General features: G+C 52.9%; 1 protein-coding gene across 4 annotated transcripts in view; it reads right to left on the bottom strand.

Moving 5' to 3' along the window:
• Positions 1-550: 550 nt before the first annotated feature.
• CAPG (capping actin protein, gelsolin like) overlaps positions 551-12,597 on the bottom strand; it is a 28,391-nt gene continuing 16,344 nt past the window's right edge. For 3 of the 4 annotated variants that reach the window (XM_045884650.3, XM_045884651.3, XM_045884649.3), the window contains 9 exons: positions 7,154-7,189; positions 6,800-6,972; positions 6,557-6,711; positions 6,186-6,353; positions 4,651-4,800; positions 4,232-4,324; positions 3,642-3,774; positions 1,727-1,815; positions 551-723 (listed from right to left, as the gene is read on the bottom strand). In XM_045884650.3, the coding sequence (XP_045740606.1) occupies positions 658-723; positions 1,727-1,815; positions 3,642-3,774; positions 4,232-4,324; positions 4,651-4,800; positions 6,186-6,353; positions 6,557-6,711; positions 6,800-6,972; positions 7,154-7,176 (1,050 nt within the window). In that variant the 5' untranslated portion in view covers positions 7,177-7,189 and the 3' untranslated portion in view covers positions 551-657. The remainder of the gene's footprint in view (positions 724-1,726; positions 1,816-3,641; positions 3,775-4,231; positions 4,325-4,650; positions 4,801-6,185; positions 6,354-6,556; positions 6,712-6,799; positions 6,973-7,153; positions 7,190-12,597) is intronic. The other variant, XM_064572260.1, reaches the window with a different exon arrangement.

Here is a 12,597-nt window from a genome sequence, read left to right as displayed (position 1 = left end):
CTTGCCCAGGAGGACACGGAGGCAGGTAACATCCGATGCAGACTCCGTGACTCTCCACACTCGTCTGGGGCTTTCCCCGGCCCTACAGTGGCCCCGCGCTCGTCGGCCTAACGTGATGTGATGCGCCCATGCGGTGACAAGCCAGACTTGGCGCGCAGCGGCAAGAAGTTGTCCTCTTGGTCGGCAAGCGTGTCGTTTGGGAGCCGCCTCACAGTGCTTTCTCAGGGCAGCTGAGATCCTGGCTCAAGCAGAAGGGCGTCCCGAGCCTGCTGCCCCAACCTCGTCCCAGCGGGGTGTGCGGCTGAACTGAACCCTGGCTGCAAGCAAAGCCGGGGCCCAGTGCTGGCCCCTTCCCCACCGGTTCCCAGCAGTCCCCGCCAGCCCTCGGGGAGCTCCGGGCCCCACTGCCTCCATGGTGCCAAGTCCGCTCCAGACCCTGAGCTGGGCAGCGGGCGGCCACCGGGTCCTCCTCTGCCCCAGCCCGTGGATAAGGCCCGGTGACTAGCGGGGGGAGTGAGGAGTAGCTCAGGGCAGGCAGTGAGGGCAGAGAGCGGGGAAAGCACTTGTCTCCTTTATTGAACAGCCTCGGGGCCACCTCCGCAGGGGCCAGGCAGCCGGAGGAGAAGAAAGCGGGCAGGAGGCGGGGGGCGCCCCCCCTCATTTCCAGTCCTTGAAGAATTGCTTGAAGATGGGGCTCTCCCGGCCCTGGGGCAGAATCTCCACCTGCAGGGAGAATGGGGGAGAAGTCTAGCCCACGAGGTTCCCACTTCTGCCTCCACCAGGCAAGGCCGGAGCGGAGCCACGGAGGAGGGTGCTGGGCGCCGTCCCGGCCAGGTATGCCCCTGACCGAGAAATAAGCCAAGAGATGGGACACGGGCTGAGAAAACAGATTGCTTCAAGCACTGGGGTGCGCAGTTCGAGAGACGCACCAGTCATCGATAAGCCTTATCAGCTCCCCTCGGAATGACTCGTGGAGTCGCTGTGCTGGAGCAATGGAGGCAGGACGAGCCGGGACAAGGGCCCAGAGCAGGCACAAAAGCTGCCCACACCAGGCTCTGGGCTGCCACGTGAGTGCTGCCCAACATCCTCTCAGGAAACACCGCGTACTTTTGGGGCGCCTGGGTGGCTCAGTCAGTCGAGCATCTGACTCCTGGTTTCGGCTTAGGTCATGATCTCAGGGTCGTGAGACTGAGCCCTGCGCTGAGCAGAGTCTGCTTCTCTCCTTCTCGCTCCCTCCACCCCTCCCCCATCTCGTGCTCGTGCACAAGCGCGCTCTCTCTCTCTCTCTCTCTCAAATAAATCTTTAAAGAAGGAAAAGAAAACACCATGTACTTTTATTTTTTTTTTATTATTTTTTTTTCTAAAGATTTTATTTATTTATTTGAGAGAGAATGAGAGAGAGCATGAGAGGGGGGAGGGTCAGAGGGAGAAGCAGACTCCCTGCCGAGCAGGGAGCCCGATGCGGGACTCGATCCAGGGACTCCAGGATCATGACCTGAGCCGAAGGCAGTCGCTTAACCAACTGAGCCACCCAGGCGCCCCACCATGTACTTTTAAATGTTGAAGGACTAAAAAGGGCTTTCGCACTGGAGGGGGCCGGTAGCGAGGCCTGACCATTCCTGACTGTGCCCGGGGATTTGCTGCCCTTCTTGTCTGGTCTGCAGGGGCAAGAGGCCGCAGGAGGAGCCCCAGGAGGAGGGGGTGGGGCACCCAGGTATCTCCTCACCTGAGTGTTGGGGGCATATCGCATGCGGGAGATGAAGTCCTCGGCCACTTGGAGAGCCGCCTGCCGCTCCTTCTCGTTAGCTTTTCGCCCTGGATTAGTTGGAAGGGGATTTATTTATTTATTTGTTTGTTTTTAAAGATTTTATTTATTTGACAGAGAGAGACACAGAGAGAGAGGGAACACAAGCAGGGGGAGGGAGAAGCAGGCTTCCCACAGAGCTGGGAGCCGGATGCGGGGCTCGATCCCAGGACGCTGGGATCATGGCCTGAGCCGAAGGCAGACGCTTAACGACTGAGCCATCCAGGCACCCCAGAAGGGGATTTTTTTTTAAAAAGAGTAGGGACCCTCTCTAGCCCACATCCCATTTTCTCAAGGAAACTTAAGGGAGGGGTCCATAGAATAGCCGGCAACTTTTAAAATAAACAGACTAGGAGATGCTAAGATGCCAAGGAGTCTTTGGAGGTGTGAAGTCAGCTCCTGGAGACTTCCACCCCGGCAGCTCCGTGGGATGAAAACTGTTCTTTCTGCCTGCTCTAATCAAAACCGCCTGCTTGGACCAGGGCCCCACGGATATGCAGGATTAGTGTTCCCAGTGGCCTGAGACTCTAAATCAAGAGCCCCACCCTGGGACACCTCACCAGGGGAGTCTGTCAACTGTACTGCTGACAAGTATCAACAAGTATCAGGCCTTTTGTGTAAAACGAAATAGGACAAAAGGGTGTGATTTATTATAATCTCACTCCCATAATGCCAGACAGCCATTAGGCCTGCCACCTAAGAGCTTATAAAAAGGAAGAACATACAGTTATCCATTCCCTCCTGTGGGCTGTCCCTCTACTGCAAGATGTGCTCCAGTGTAAGGCAAGATACTTCTCTTCCTGGCTCCCAATTTTCTTGTTGTTGTTGTTTATTTTTCCTCTGGTTTCTCTTTCCAAAATGGTTCAGTTCTTTGCTTGGGGTTAAATTCCCTCCCGTGGGCATCTGGGAACCCCTCAAGCTCGGAACCGGTTCCATGGGAAAGGTACCCTGTGGCAGGAGGGCAAGGGCAGCCCCAGGACCCCATCTCCAACCACCCCCACCCCAGCTCGTAGAAAGCTGCCATGCTCCTTGCTGCTCTGGGCCTTCCCTGAGCCCAGAGTATTACTGGCCAGGAGCAGCTACCCTGGGAACGCCTCATCCTTCCGCATCTTCCTCACCAAGCTAGGGCTGCGGGTTTCTCTCGGCTTTGGTTGCCCCCACAAATATTTACTGAGCAAGTGCTATTTCGTCACGACACCAGAGATGATATGGTTCCTGCTTTCAGGAAGGTTATAATCTGGTCAGGGAGGTAAGACATGCTCGAGAAAAGACAAGCATGGAGAAGTAAAGAGGTTCCCAGGGTCGGTCAGAGACTCAGAGCTTTGTTTCACCATTTTCAGAGTTAGACCAAGCAAACAGGCTTATACACAACAGTGTTTCTATCTCCAGCCAATACAATTTCTTGGAAAAATGAGTTCTACTAGTTCATTACCCAGGGCACAAAGTGAGATTTAATTTAAATCTCTCCGTCACACCCCAAGGCAGAATGGCAAGACTGGGGTCCCAGCAGCCCCGAGGGCTTACGGCTGCTGTAGGACAGCAGTTCTCAAAATGTGATCCTGGACCTCCAGCAAGGCCTGGGACCCAGCTGGATATGCAAATTCTTTGGTGGTGTTGGGGGGTGCGGGGCGCCCAGCCATCTGTCCTAACAGGCCCTCCGGGGATTCTAAGGCTTGCTGATGTTTCAGAAACTTTGCCTGGAATTTAGTGGGGGGAGCAGCAAAGAGAAAAGGCTCAGTGGCTCCCTGAGGCTGTTTTTGAAAGCAGTCAGGCAGGCTGAGCCCTTCAGGGGGAGCAGCTGCAGGGGCCCCAGGCTAGAATGGAGAAGCCACTGTACCCTTCCAGATGTAGATCTTGCCACAGAGCCCGTTGTCCAGCACGAAGCAGTCATCCGACAGCAGCAGCTCAAGGGCAAAGGGACTGGAGTCGGCCACCCTGGTCAGGTTCATCTGTCCGGTGGCATCAGAGACCTGGGGGACGATGGGCAGTGCCAGATGCCATGCCCTGCCCCCAGCACACAGCCCCAACCTCCGCCCCTAGACCACAGCCCCCATGGTCCCCACTCACAGCCCCTGCCCAAGGAGCAGAGAGGAGCCTGGGCACCCCTCCCCTCACATCACCCTCAATCACTGCAGCGCCGAGACCTTGCATCCATTTGGAAATTAAGTGTATTCCAAATTACAAATGAATGCAAAGAATCCAAAAAAGTCAAGCTCAGCACTGGCTTCACACCTCCTTCTCCAAGAATGGGCCGGAAGTGAAGTGGTCTTTATCTCCTCAGGAGGGCCGGACATCCATCCATTTCCCAACCTCACCTCGCTCGAACCCTGGATAAACCACCCTGCTGCCCAACCCAACCTTCCCCAGGCTTCCTCCTCTCCCGTCAGCACGCCCTGCCCCAGCCCAGGGCAGGCCCAGAGTGCCCACCTTATACAGAGCCGCGGCCTGGGCGTTTGTCCGGTCAGCTGTGAGATCTTCCTCAGTGTTGCCCTCCTTCAGAGCTGGCTTGGGGCCCAGGACCTGGAGGGGCCAGGGCGGGCCAGGTTTCCAGGGATTCCTGGGCACCTGCCCCAGACCTTCCCAGCCCATCATGCCCAAGGCTGCCACGTCTGGGGAGGCACACCGTGTCTTGCACAAGGGCACCCAGCAGAGGCGAGTGAGGGCTGGGTCCAGCCCAGTCCACCTGCCAGGCCACTGGTCCATCCGCCCAGAGGGGCACTTTACTCTGAATCACACGAGGGCACCCTGTGAACTAGCCACAGCCCTAAGCAGTACCCCAGACCACCCACCCGCACCCCCCTCAACCCCCCAGCTCCTCCCGGCTGCCCACCCCAACGTCCCCCAACCTGGATCATCTCGGCGGGCTCTTCCCCATCCGTGACAATCTCCACCTGGGCCTTGCCCTGCCGCTCACTGTCCCGGATGGCCAGGGCCAGGTCCCGGGCCTTGTTGCGCTCCAGGATGTTGGACTTTCCACCACACCAGGCGAAGATGTTCTGGAAGGAAGTGGGGAGGCTCAGCTGCCTGCATCACACCTGTTGAGTGTGTGTGTGTGTGTGTGTGTGTGTGTGTGTGTGTGTTGGGGGAAGGGGCCTGAAGAAGGGCCCCTGGAGGCCAGACCATCTAAGACAACACGACACTCGGCGGGAGTGTTTCCCTGGCCAGCCCCGTGTCCCTCCCGCTTTCTCTCCACAAGGCTCACCCGCATGTACGTGAAGGTCTTTTTTTTTAAAAGATTTTATTTATTTATTTGACAGAGAGAGACACAGCAAGAGAGGGAACACAAGCAGGGGGAGTGGGAGAGGGAGAAGCAGGCCTCTCACTGAGCAGGAAGCCCAATGTGGGGCTCGATCCCAAGACCCTGGGACCATGACCTGAGCTGAAGGTAGTTGCTTAACCGACTGAGCCACCCAGGCCCCCACATGAAGGTCTTTTATCTTGTCTGTAATCTCTCTCTCCCGACTGGAAAGCAAGCTTCATTAGGGCCTGAGCATTTTGTTTTGTGTTGCTCTGCTTTGTTCACAGCCGCGTGCCCAGTACTTCAACAGAGACTGGCACGTATTTAGACACATATCAAGCACTGAATGAATGAATGTACGAGTGAGCAGAGGGGAGAACGGCATCCGTGAGGCCCGCACCTCACACGGCTGCCTGCGCCGCACTGCACCTGTCGGCCCCCTTCCTCTGCCGTGGGCTGCCTCCCGCCTCGAGCCTTCCGCACAAGGCGCCGTCCAGACCCTCCAACAGTCTCGGGACCCAGCTCTCAGGCCCCGCAACAGTTTTTGCTCCCACTGCTCCCGTCCCCACCCAGGGTCCCCGTCAAGCTAGTCCCCTCCTTGCTGCCCGCATGCCTGTCTGCACCTGTCCGCCTCCAGTGCCTCAGCCTCAGCCCCCCTGTGCCTTCACCCGGAAAGGCTTGTCCCCCTCCGAGAAGGTCTAGTCAGAGGGCACCTGCCCGGGGCAGTGGCGCCAGCGCCCGCTAGGGGGAGCCCTGCCGCCCCAGGGCCCCTCAGCACAGGCCCCTATCACATCCTACGGAGCATCGCGGCAGGTGACAGGCCTGTGTTGGCTGCCTCCCCGGGGCAAGCCATTTGTGGTCCCCGAGCTGGCTCAGAGTAGGCACCAGAGACTCACTGAGGGACTGGCTGAGCGGACAAACGAACGAGAGGTCTGGCTGGCCGCGAACTCAGAGCTACCGAGGCTCCAAGGGAGGGAGAGAGTAGGCTGCCGTGTTAGGGACGGTGGCCGGACGGCAGAAGGAGGTTGCCGTCTTTTTGAACGTAAGATGTTTTCCTAAAGGCTGGCGCGGCTCCCCGCCTGCTCCCTGGCCTCGTAAGAGCCGGGTGCCCACGCAGCGCTCAGCCCCGCCCTGCCTGCTCACCTGGCCCAGGTCCAGGATGAAGCAGTCCCCGGTGTTGAAGCTGTCCCAGCTCAGTGCCCGCTCAGTGGCCCGGATGTTCTTCTTCCCCTTCACCTGGTACAGTTTCTTGATGGCAGCTGGAGCGGCCCCTGGGGAGGTCTTGTGAAATGCGGACTCCACTCCGCCTTCCTGCGGCCCAGACCGGCCAACCTTAGCGGGCTGACAGGAGGCCCGCGGCCCTCCGCACCCTGTGCCCGCGGGGGCTGGGCAGAAAGGTGGGGAAGACCCAGGCCTGAGGGCGCCTGGGCCTTCTGCAGGGTGCCAACTGGCTGGAAGGAGGAGTGGCTCCGAGAGAAGCCATGGGGTGAGGGCGCTGGGGCGCGGGCTCTGACCTGGTACTTGAGGCCACGTGGGAAGTAGCTCATGAAGAGGTCGGACTCATTGCCCTGCACCTCTCGGTGTTGCACGGGCCGCTCCCCAAGCAGGGTGTTGAGATGCACGGCCAGCACAGCGCAGGCCCCCTGCTCATCCCGGGAGGACTGCTGGCCTGCGGTGGCGGGGAGGGGCAGCGCGAGGCCCGTGAGACCCATGCCAGCCCCAGCTCCACACCCCAGCTGGTGCCCCAGCCCCCTTACCTATCCACAGGTGCAGGTGGGAGAGCTCCTCCGGACCATTGTGCAGCACGAGGTAGGAGTCCCCCGAGAAGAAGACGCCCTGGTTCTCACGTGCTACGGGCACTGGCTTCAGTTTCTCCACCCGCCAAACATGCAGGCCGGGATCCTGCACCGAGGCTGGGAACGGGGAGCCACTGCAGGAGGGAAGAGGGGGGGCAGTGGGGGCCAGGGCCCACGAGGAGTGGACCCAAGCAGACACCTGGGAGGACCGGGACGGGCGGGGGCCTGTGGTGTGGGGATGAGGGAAGCTGTGAGGAGGGCAGCCCTTGGGGTGAAGAAGGGGAGGGATGAAAGGGAATGGGGCACACAGCCTACCTCTGGGGGAGGCGTGTGTACATGCTGTTTCCAGTTCTGGAAAGAGAGAAGAAGCCATTATGATTACAGATGTTATGACAACCACCCTTCACACAGGTCTGGGGAGGCCCTTCCAGGTGTCAAATGCTATCATATTCATTAACCACTTCATCTCCAAGAGCCCAAGAGGAGATTACCCTGGCTCCATTATGCAGGCAAAGAAACTGAGGCTCAGAAAATCTAAGTCCAAAGCCACAAAGCTTGTGAGTGGCTAGTGAAAACTAGGTTTCTGACTCCTGGGCCAATGCCTTTCTCTTGCTGTGACTTCTCAGCCATACCTCTCTTCTGCTTCCAGACCCCTAACTCGGCCTTACACGAGGCTGACTGACACACAGCTCTTTAAGCATATTAGAAAAGTCAAAAATCAATAACTTAAGTTTCCACCCTAAAAACACCAGAGAAGGAAAAGCAAATTAAGCTCAAAACAATCAGAAGAAAAGAAATAATAAAAATAAGAGCAGAAATTAATAGAAAGAAAAATATATATACAGAGAGAAAATCAATGAAGCTGGTTTTTGAAAAAAAAAAATCAATAAAACTGATGAACCTTTAGACAAACTGATTAGGAAAAAGAAAAGACAAATTTCCAATTCAGTATAAGAGAGATGATTCACTACAGATTCTACAAATACTAAAAGGATAAAGACAATATTACAAAAACTGATGCCAATATATTCAACAAATGGGCAAATTCCTTGAAGGATACAAATAATGAAAGTTCACTCAAGAAAAAAATAGATGACCTGAATAGTTCCAATAGCTATTAAAGAAACTGAATTTGTACTTAACTCCCCCTCCAACTCCAAGTCATGGTACATTCTTTTTAAATTTTATTTTCTTAGATTATTTATTTATTGAGAAAGAGAGAGCATGAGTGGGGGGCGTGCAGAGGGAAAGGGAGAAACGGCTCCTTACTGACCAGGGAGCCCCACCTGGGGCTCAATCCCAGGACCCTGAGATCACAACCAGAACTGAAATCAAGAGTTGGATGCTCAACTGACTAAGCCACCCAGGTGACCCCCAAGTCATGGTACATTCTACCAAAAATTTAAGGAAGACATAGTACCAATTCTATGCAAACTTTTCCAGAAAATAGAAGAGAACAGCTCCCAATTCATTCTATGTCACCAGCATTATCCTGATATAACAAACCAGATAAATATATTATAGAAAAGAAAATTAGGGTGCACCTGGGTGGCTCAGTCAGCTGAATGTCTGACTCTTGATTTTGGCTCAGGTCAGGAGTCTGCTTGGGATTCTCTCTCTCCCTCTCCCTTTGCCCCTCCCCACCATGCTCACTCTCTCTTATTCTCATAAATAAACAAATAAATAAATAAAATCTTTTTAAAAATTAGGCCAACATCCCTTATGAACATAGACACAAAAAATATTATCAAAATTTTAGCTTATGGAATTCAATATATAAAAAGGATAAAACACTAAATGGCATTTAACCCAAGAATGCAAAGTTAAACATCTGAAAATCAATCAACGTAATCCACCTTATTTCTTTCTAAGTCAGCATGACTGTACATAAACTTTGTTTAAACCAAAATCCTGATTTATGTCGCACCAAACATACATTGTACATGTGCCTTTTAAATGAGTAGCCTGAAGGAAGCCATCTTGTTCTTAAGATATTGACCAATGCTCCTACTTCTTGCATTCCTTGACGTTGAAACTCATGGTTCCTACTTATATGCTAATCTATAATCTCTGGAGCTTTTGCAAGATGTAGCAAAGTATATAACCTTGTAAAAACTGTCTATTCTCTGGAGAACATTCTTCCCTGTGAAGAGCATGTTTCCCGGGCAACTGTCCTAACTTGGGCTCAAATAAAACTCTCTTTCTTTCTTTTAGAGATTCTAAAAGGTTTGTTCATTTTGCATCAACTATATATATTGCATTGACAATATATGTGTGTATATACATATATAACCATCTCAATAGATGCAGAAAAAGCATTTACTAAAATTCTACATCCGTTCCTGACTAAAAAAAAACTTTCGGCAAACTAGCAATAGAAGGGAACTTCCTCAAACTAATAAAAGGTACCTACCAAAAACAAACACAGAAACACAAAATCCCTAAAGCTAACATTACACTTAGTGCCTTCCCTAATTCTAAACTCCCGATTCCCAGGCATCAACAATCACTTGCGTATGACCAGCTCTCCTCAAATGCCTCTGTAGGGGACAATCGCAGGCACCCCAAGATAGGCCACTTTGGCATGAACATTATTTTGACTTAAAAGCAATCAAAACCCAACTGGTTCAGTAAAAGTGGTTTACCGCCCCTTTAACTGCCTACTTATACTAGGAAGAGAGCTCTTAACAGATTCCTCTTTACCTAAGAAACTTCCCTGTATAATGGGGCGACCTTTGTTTTCCAAGCATCTCCTCTCACCTTCCTGCTGATGGTCTTTCTCCCCTTTGTATCCTCAGACCCTACCCCTCTCCTTAGCTCCTATTAAGAGTCTTGTTGCTTCACTGTCTTTGGAATTTCCATGTCTGTGTGGATTCCCCATATGTATGCTATTAAATTTAATTTTCTCCTGTTAATCCGTCTCCTGTCAATTTGATTCTAAGTCCAGCAAGAAGGACCTGGAGGGGCAGGGGAGTTTTTCCTCCCCCACACCTCAAACGTCATGTTATTCTATAGGCCACCAGTGAAAGCAACCTTTTTTGGACAAGTTACTCAGGGGGAAAATGGTCAAGGCAAGTATTTAAAAAAAAAATATATATATATATATATTTTTTTAAAGATTTTATTTATTTGACAGAGAGAGAGATAGCGAGAGCAGGAACACAAGCAGGGGGAGTGGAAGAGGGAGAAGCGGGCTTCCCGCGGAGCAGGGAGCCCGATGCGGGGCTCGATCCCAGGACCCCGGGATCATGACCTGAGCCGAAGGCAGACGCTCAGCGACTGAGCCACCCAGGCGCCCAAAATATATATATTTTTAAAAAATTCAGCAAATGCAGTAGCTACAGCTTCACTCACCATCTCTTTCCTCTGTGCCGATTACTACACAGCTTCTTCTTTTTTTTTTTTTTTTGGCTTAAAATGCACAGCTCACACACTAGCAAGCACTGTAACACAGTTCACGCTGGGCAGGTGAAGGGCATTTTTGTAAGGTGAGCCTCTGTGACTCAGAGCAGGGGCCTGGGGAATTTCAGGGTGAAGAGGCAAACTGGCACCATGGGGAGCTTCTTGGGGACCGGGGAAGCAGGAAGGGCGAAGGGCCATCTTTAGGGGATGGGCGGAAGAGCAGAGGGTCTTGGGTCTGAGCAGAAAGCGGAGGGAAAAACAGGAGCAGTGGTTACGGATGTCAAATACCACGGGAATCATGACTTCTTTTCCATTCCTAGCTCACAACAGAGCTGAAGGCATTTTTGGGAACCACTCTTTCCCAAAGCAGGAAGTGGTGAGGGGGAAGCTTGGCGGAGGGAAACTTTAATGTTCCTCCATTCCACAGAAGGTCACACGCTTGCCCACATCCGCTGCCACAGGCTACTTACTCAGCCTGTGACTCAGGTCTGAAATGGCGAGGCGGCTGCCCTATGCCCAAGCCAGCGGAGAGATGGTGTGAACAAGAGGGTCAGTTGTTAGCTTTACTGTTTCTCCTTCTGTGTTCCCGATCTGGGAGCTCAGGCCATAACTCAGAAGCAGGCAGCCCCCTCTTGGGACTACAGGTCTCTGGGAGCCACTGCAGGGTTTTGATGAAAGGGGTTTGGCCACCTGCTTCTTCATCATCCTGGCTGCCTGGTAAAATTAGCTTGGGATCTTATAAAACGCAGAGGCCCCAGCCCCAGGCCTGGAGATTTTGATCACAGAGGCGTGGAGTGGGGCCTGTGCATCTGCATTTTGAACATATGTTCCAGTGGATTCTCTGCTGCCAGTTAACTGTCCAGAATGGCATCTCACACCTGCCTTACATCAGAATCATCAAACTCAAAAAAAATCCCAATGTCCAGGCCACACACCAGAACAGTTAAAATCAGAGTTCTGGGGGTGGAGCCTGGATAGCGTGTGTGAGAAGTCCCAGGCGACTCTAAAACTCAGGTCAGGGCGGAAACCCTTGCTGTCCCATCAGGTCCCTGCCCCTTGGCCTTCTGCTCCAGGTTCTGCTCCAGGGGCTACCTGACACCTCTCCCTTCCAGCTGCTCTGCCCAAGCCCACAGCAGCGTGAGCTTTCTCAGCGTGCACGCCCACCCTCAAGTCCAGTATGCACCCTCCAGGCTCAGACCAAACCCCAGCTGTCCAAGGAGCCTGCCAGGGCATTTGGTAGCCTCAGCCTTTTCTGGGAGTGCTCCTGGCCCTCTCACTCGGGAGCAGACACCTCAGTCTCTACTTGCAGGTGGTCTATTAGGATGACCTGACAGCTTCATGTCTCAGCCAGAGCCACAGACTTGCCTGACACTCCTGCGTTCCTCTAGCAGCCCACGCCAGGCTCTATGCAATTCCATACAAAGTCTACGCTGGGAGCTTGGCACTGGGCAGAGTGATGGTGGGGGCAAAGAAATGAGAAAGAACAACCCATGTCTCGTGGTCTAACTGGAGGAGGCAGAGAAGGAGGGAGCCATCACACCCAGTGGGGCCAAAGACAAACTTCCCCTAGGTGGGGAATGTCACAGAATCACAGATGTCAGCGTTAGAAGGAGTCTAAATACTTATCTAAATCTGCTCCGCATCTGCCTCCCAACACATGCCCATACGCACACAGTGCAGGAATCCCTTCTATAGCATCCCTCACCATCCTCCTCTTGAACACTTCTGGTGATGGGGAACTCACCACCTCCCAAGACAGCCTCTTCCATACATACCTCTTACATTAAAACCGTTGCTTCTTCCCACTCTGCCACAGTACTCGGAGTTATGGATCTGCCCCCTCCCCTACTAGACTATAAAGGCCTATTGGGCGGGGACTGTATTTTGTCTCTCTGGACCTAGCTGGAACCTGAAGGGGAGCAAAATATACCACCCCGAAATAAGCCTCTTTGCATGCTGATTCTTTTAAACCGGCTATTTTTAAGAAGCAGCAGACACAGGTGACATTCTGAAAACCAAGTAGAAGTTGTCCTTCATAAGACACATTTACACTTACAAGGGAAATCTCCCTCTGTAAGGGTGTCTCCCACTGCCTCAGGAAGGGAGGGGGAATGACTGTAGCAACTTATCAGAGGGGAAAGCAGCCACTTAAATCTGCATAACAATCTTACCCTTGTTCACTGTGCTTTTCCTGGTAACCTCCCCTAACGGGCCCCCATCTTTTTTCTTTAGCATAAGATGGTATTTAAGGTGATGGCTTCGACCATTTCGGGGCGTTTTCCTGGGTCTCTCCCAAGTATACAGCAGGTATACACGTTATTAAACTTTCCGGTTTTGTCCTGTTAATCTGTCTTATA

Source organism: Mirounga angustirostris, unplaced genomic scaffold (assembly GCF_029215605.1).
Source record: "Mirounga angustirostris isolate CCGP_5_RB_7025 unplaced genomic scaffold, mMirAng1.0.hap1 SCAF_10, whole genome shotgun sequence".
Classification (NCBI taxonomy): domain Eukaryota; kingdom Metazoa; phylum Chordata; class Mammalia; order Carnivora; family Phocidae; genus Mirounga; species Mirounga angustirostris.
The sequence above is the reverse complement of the archived record's forward strand: the minus strand, read 5'-3'. Positions and strand labels throughout refer to the sequence as shown.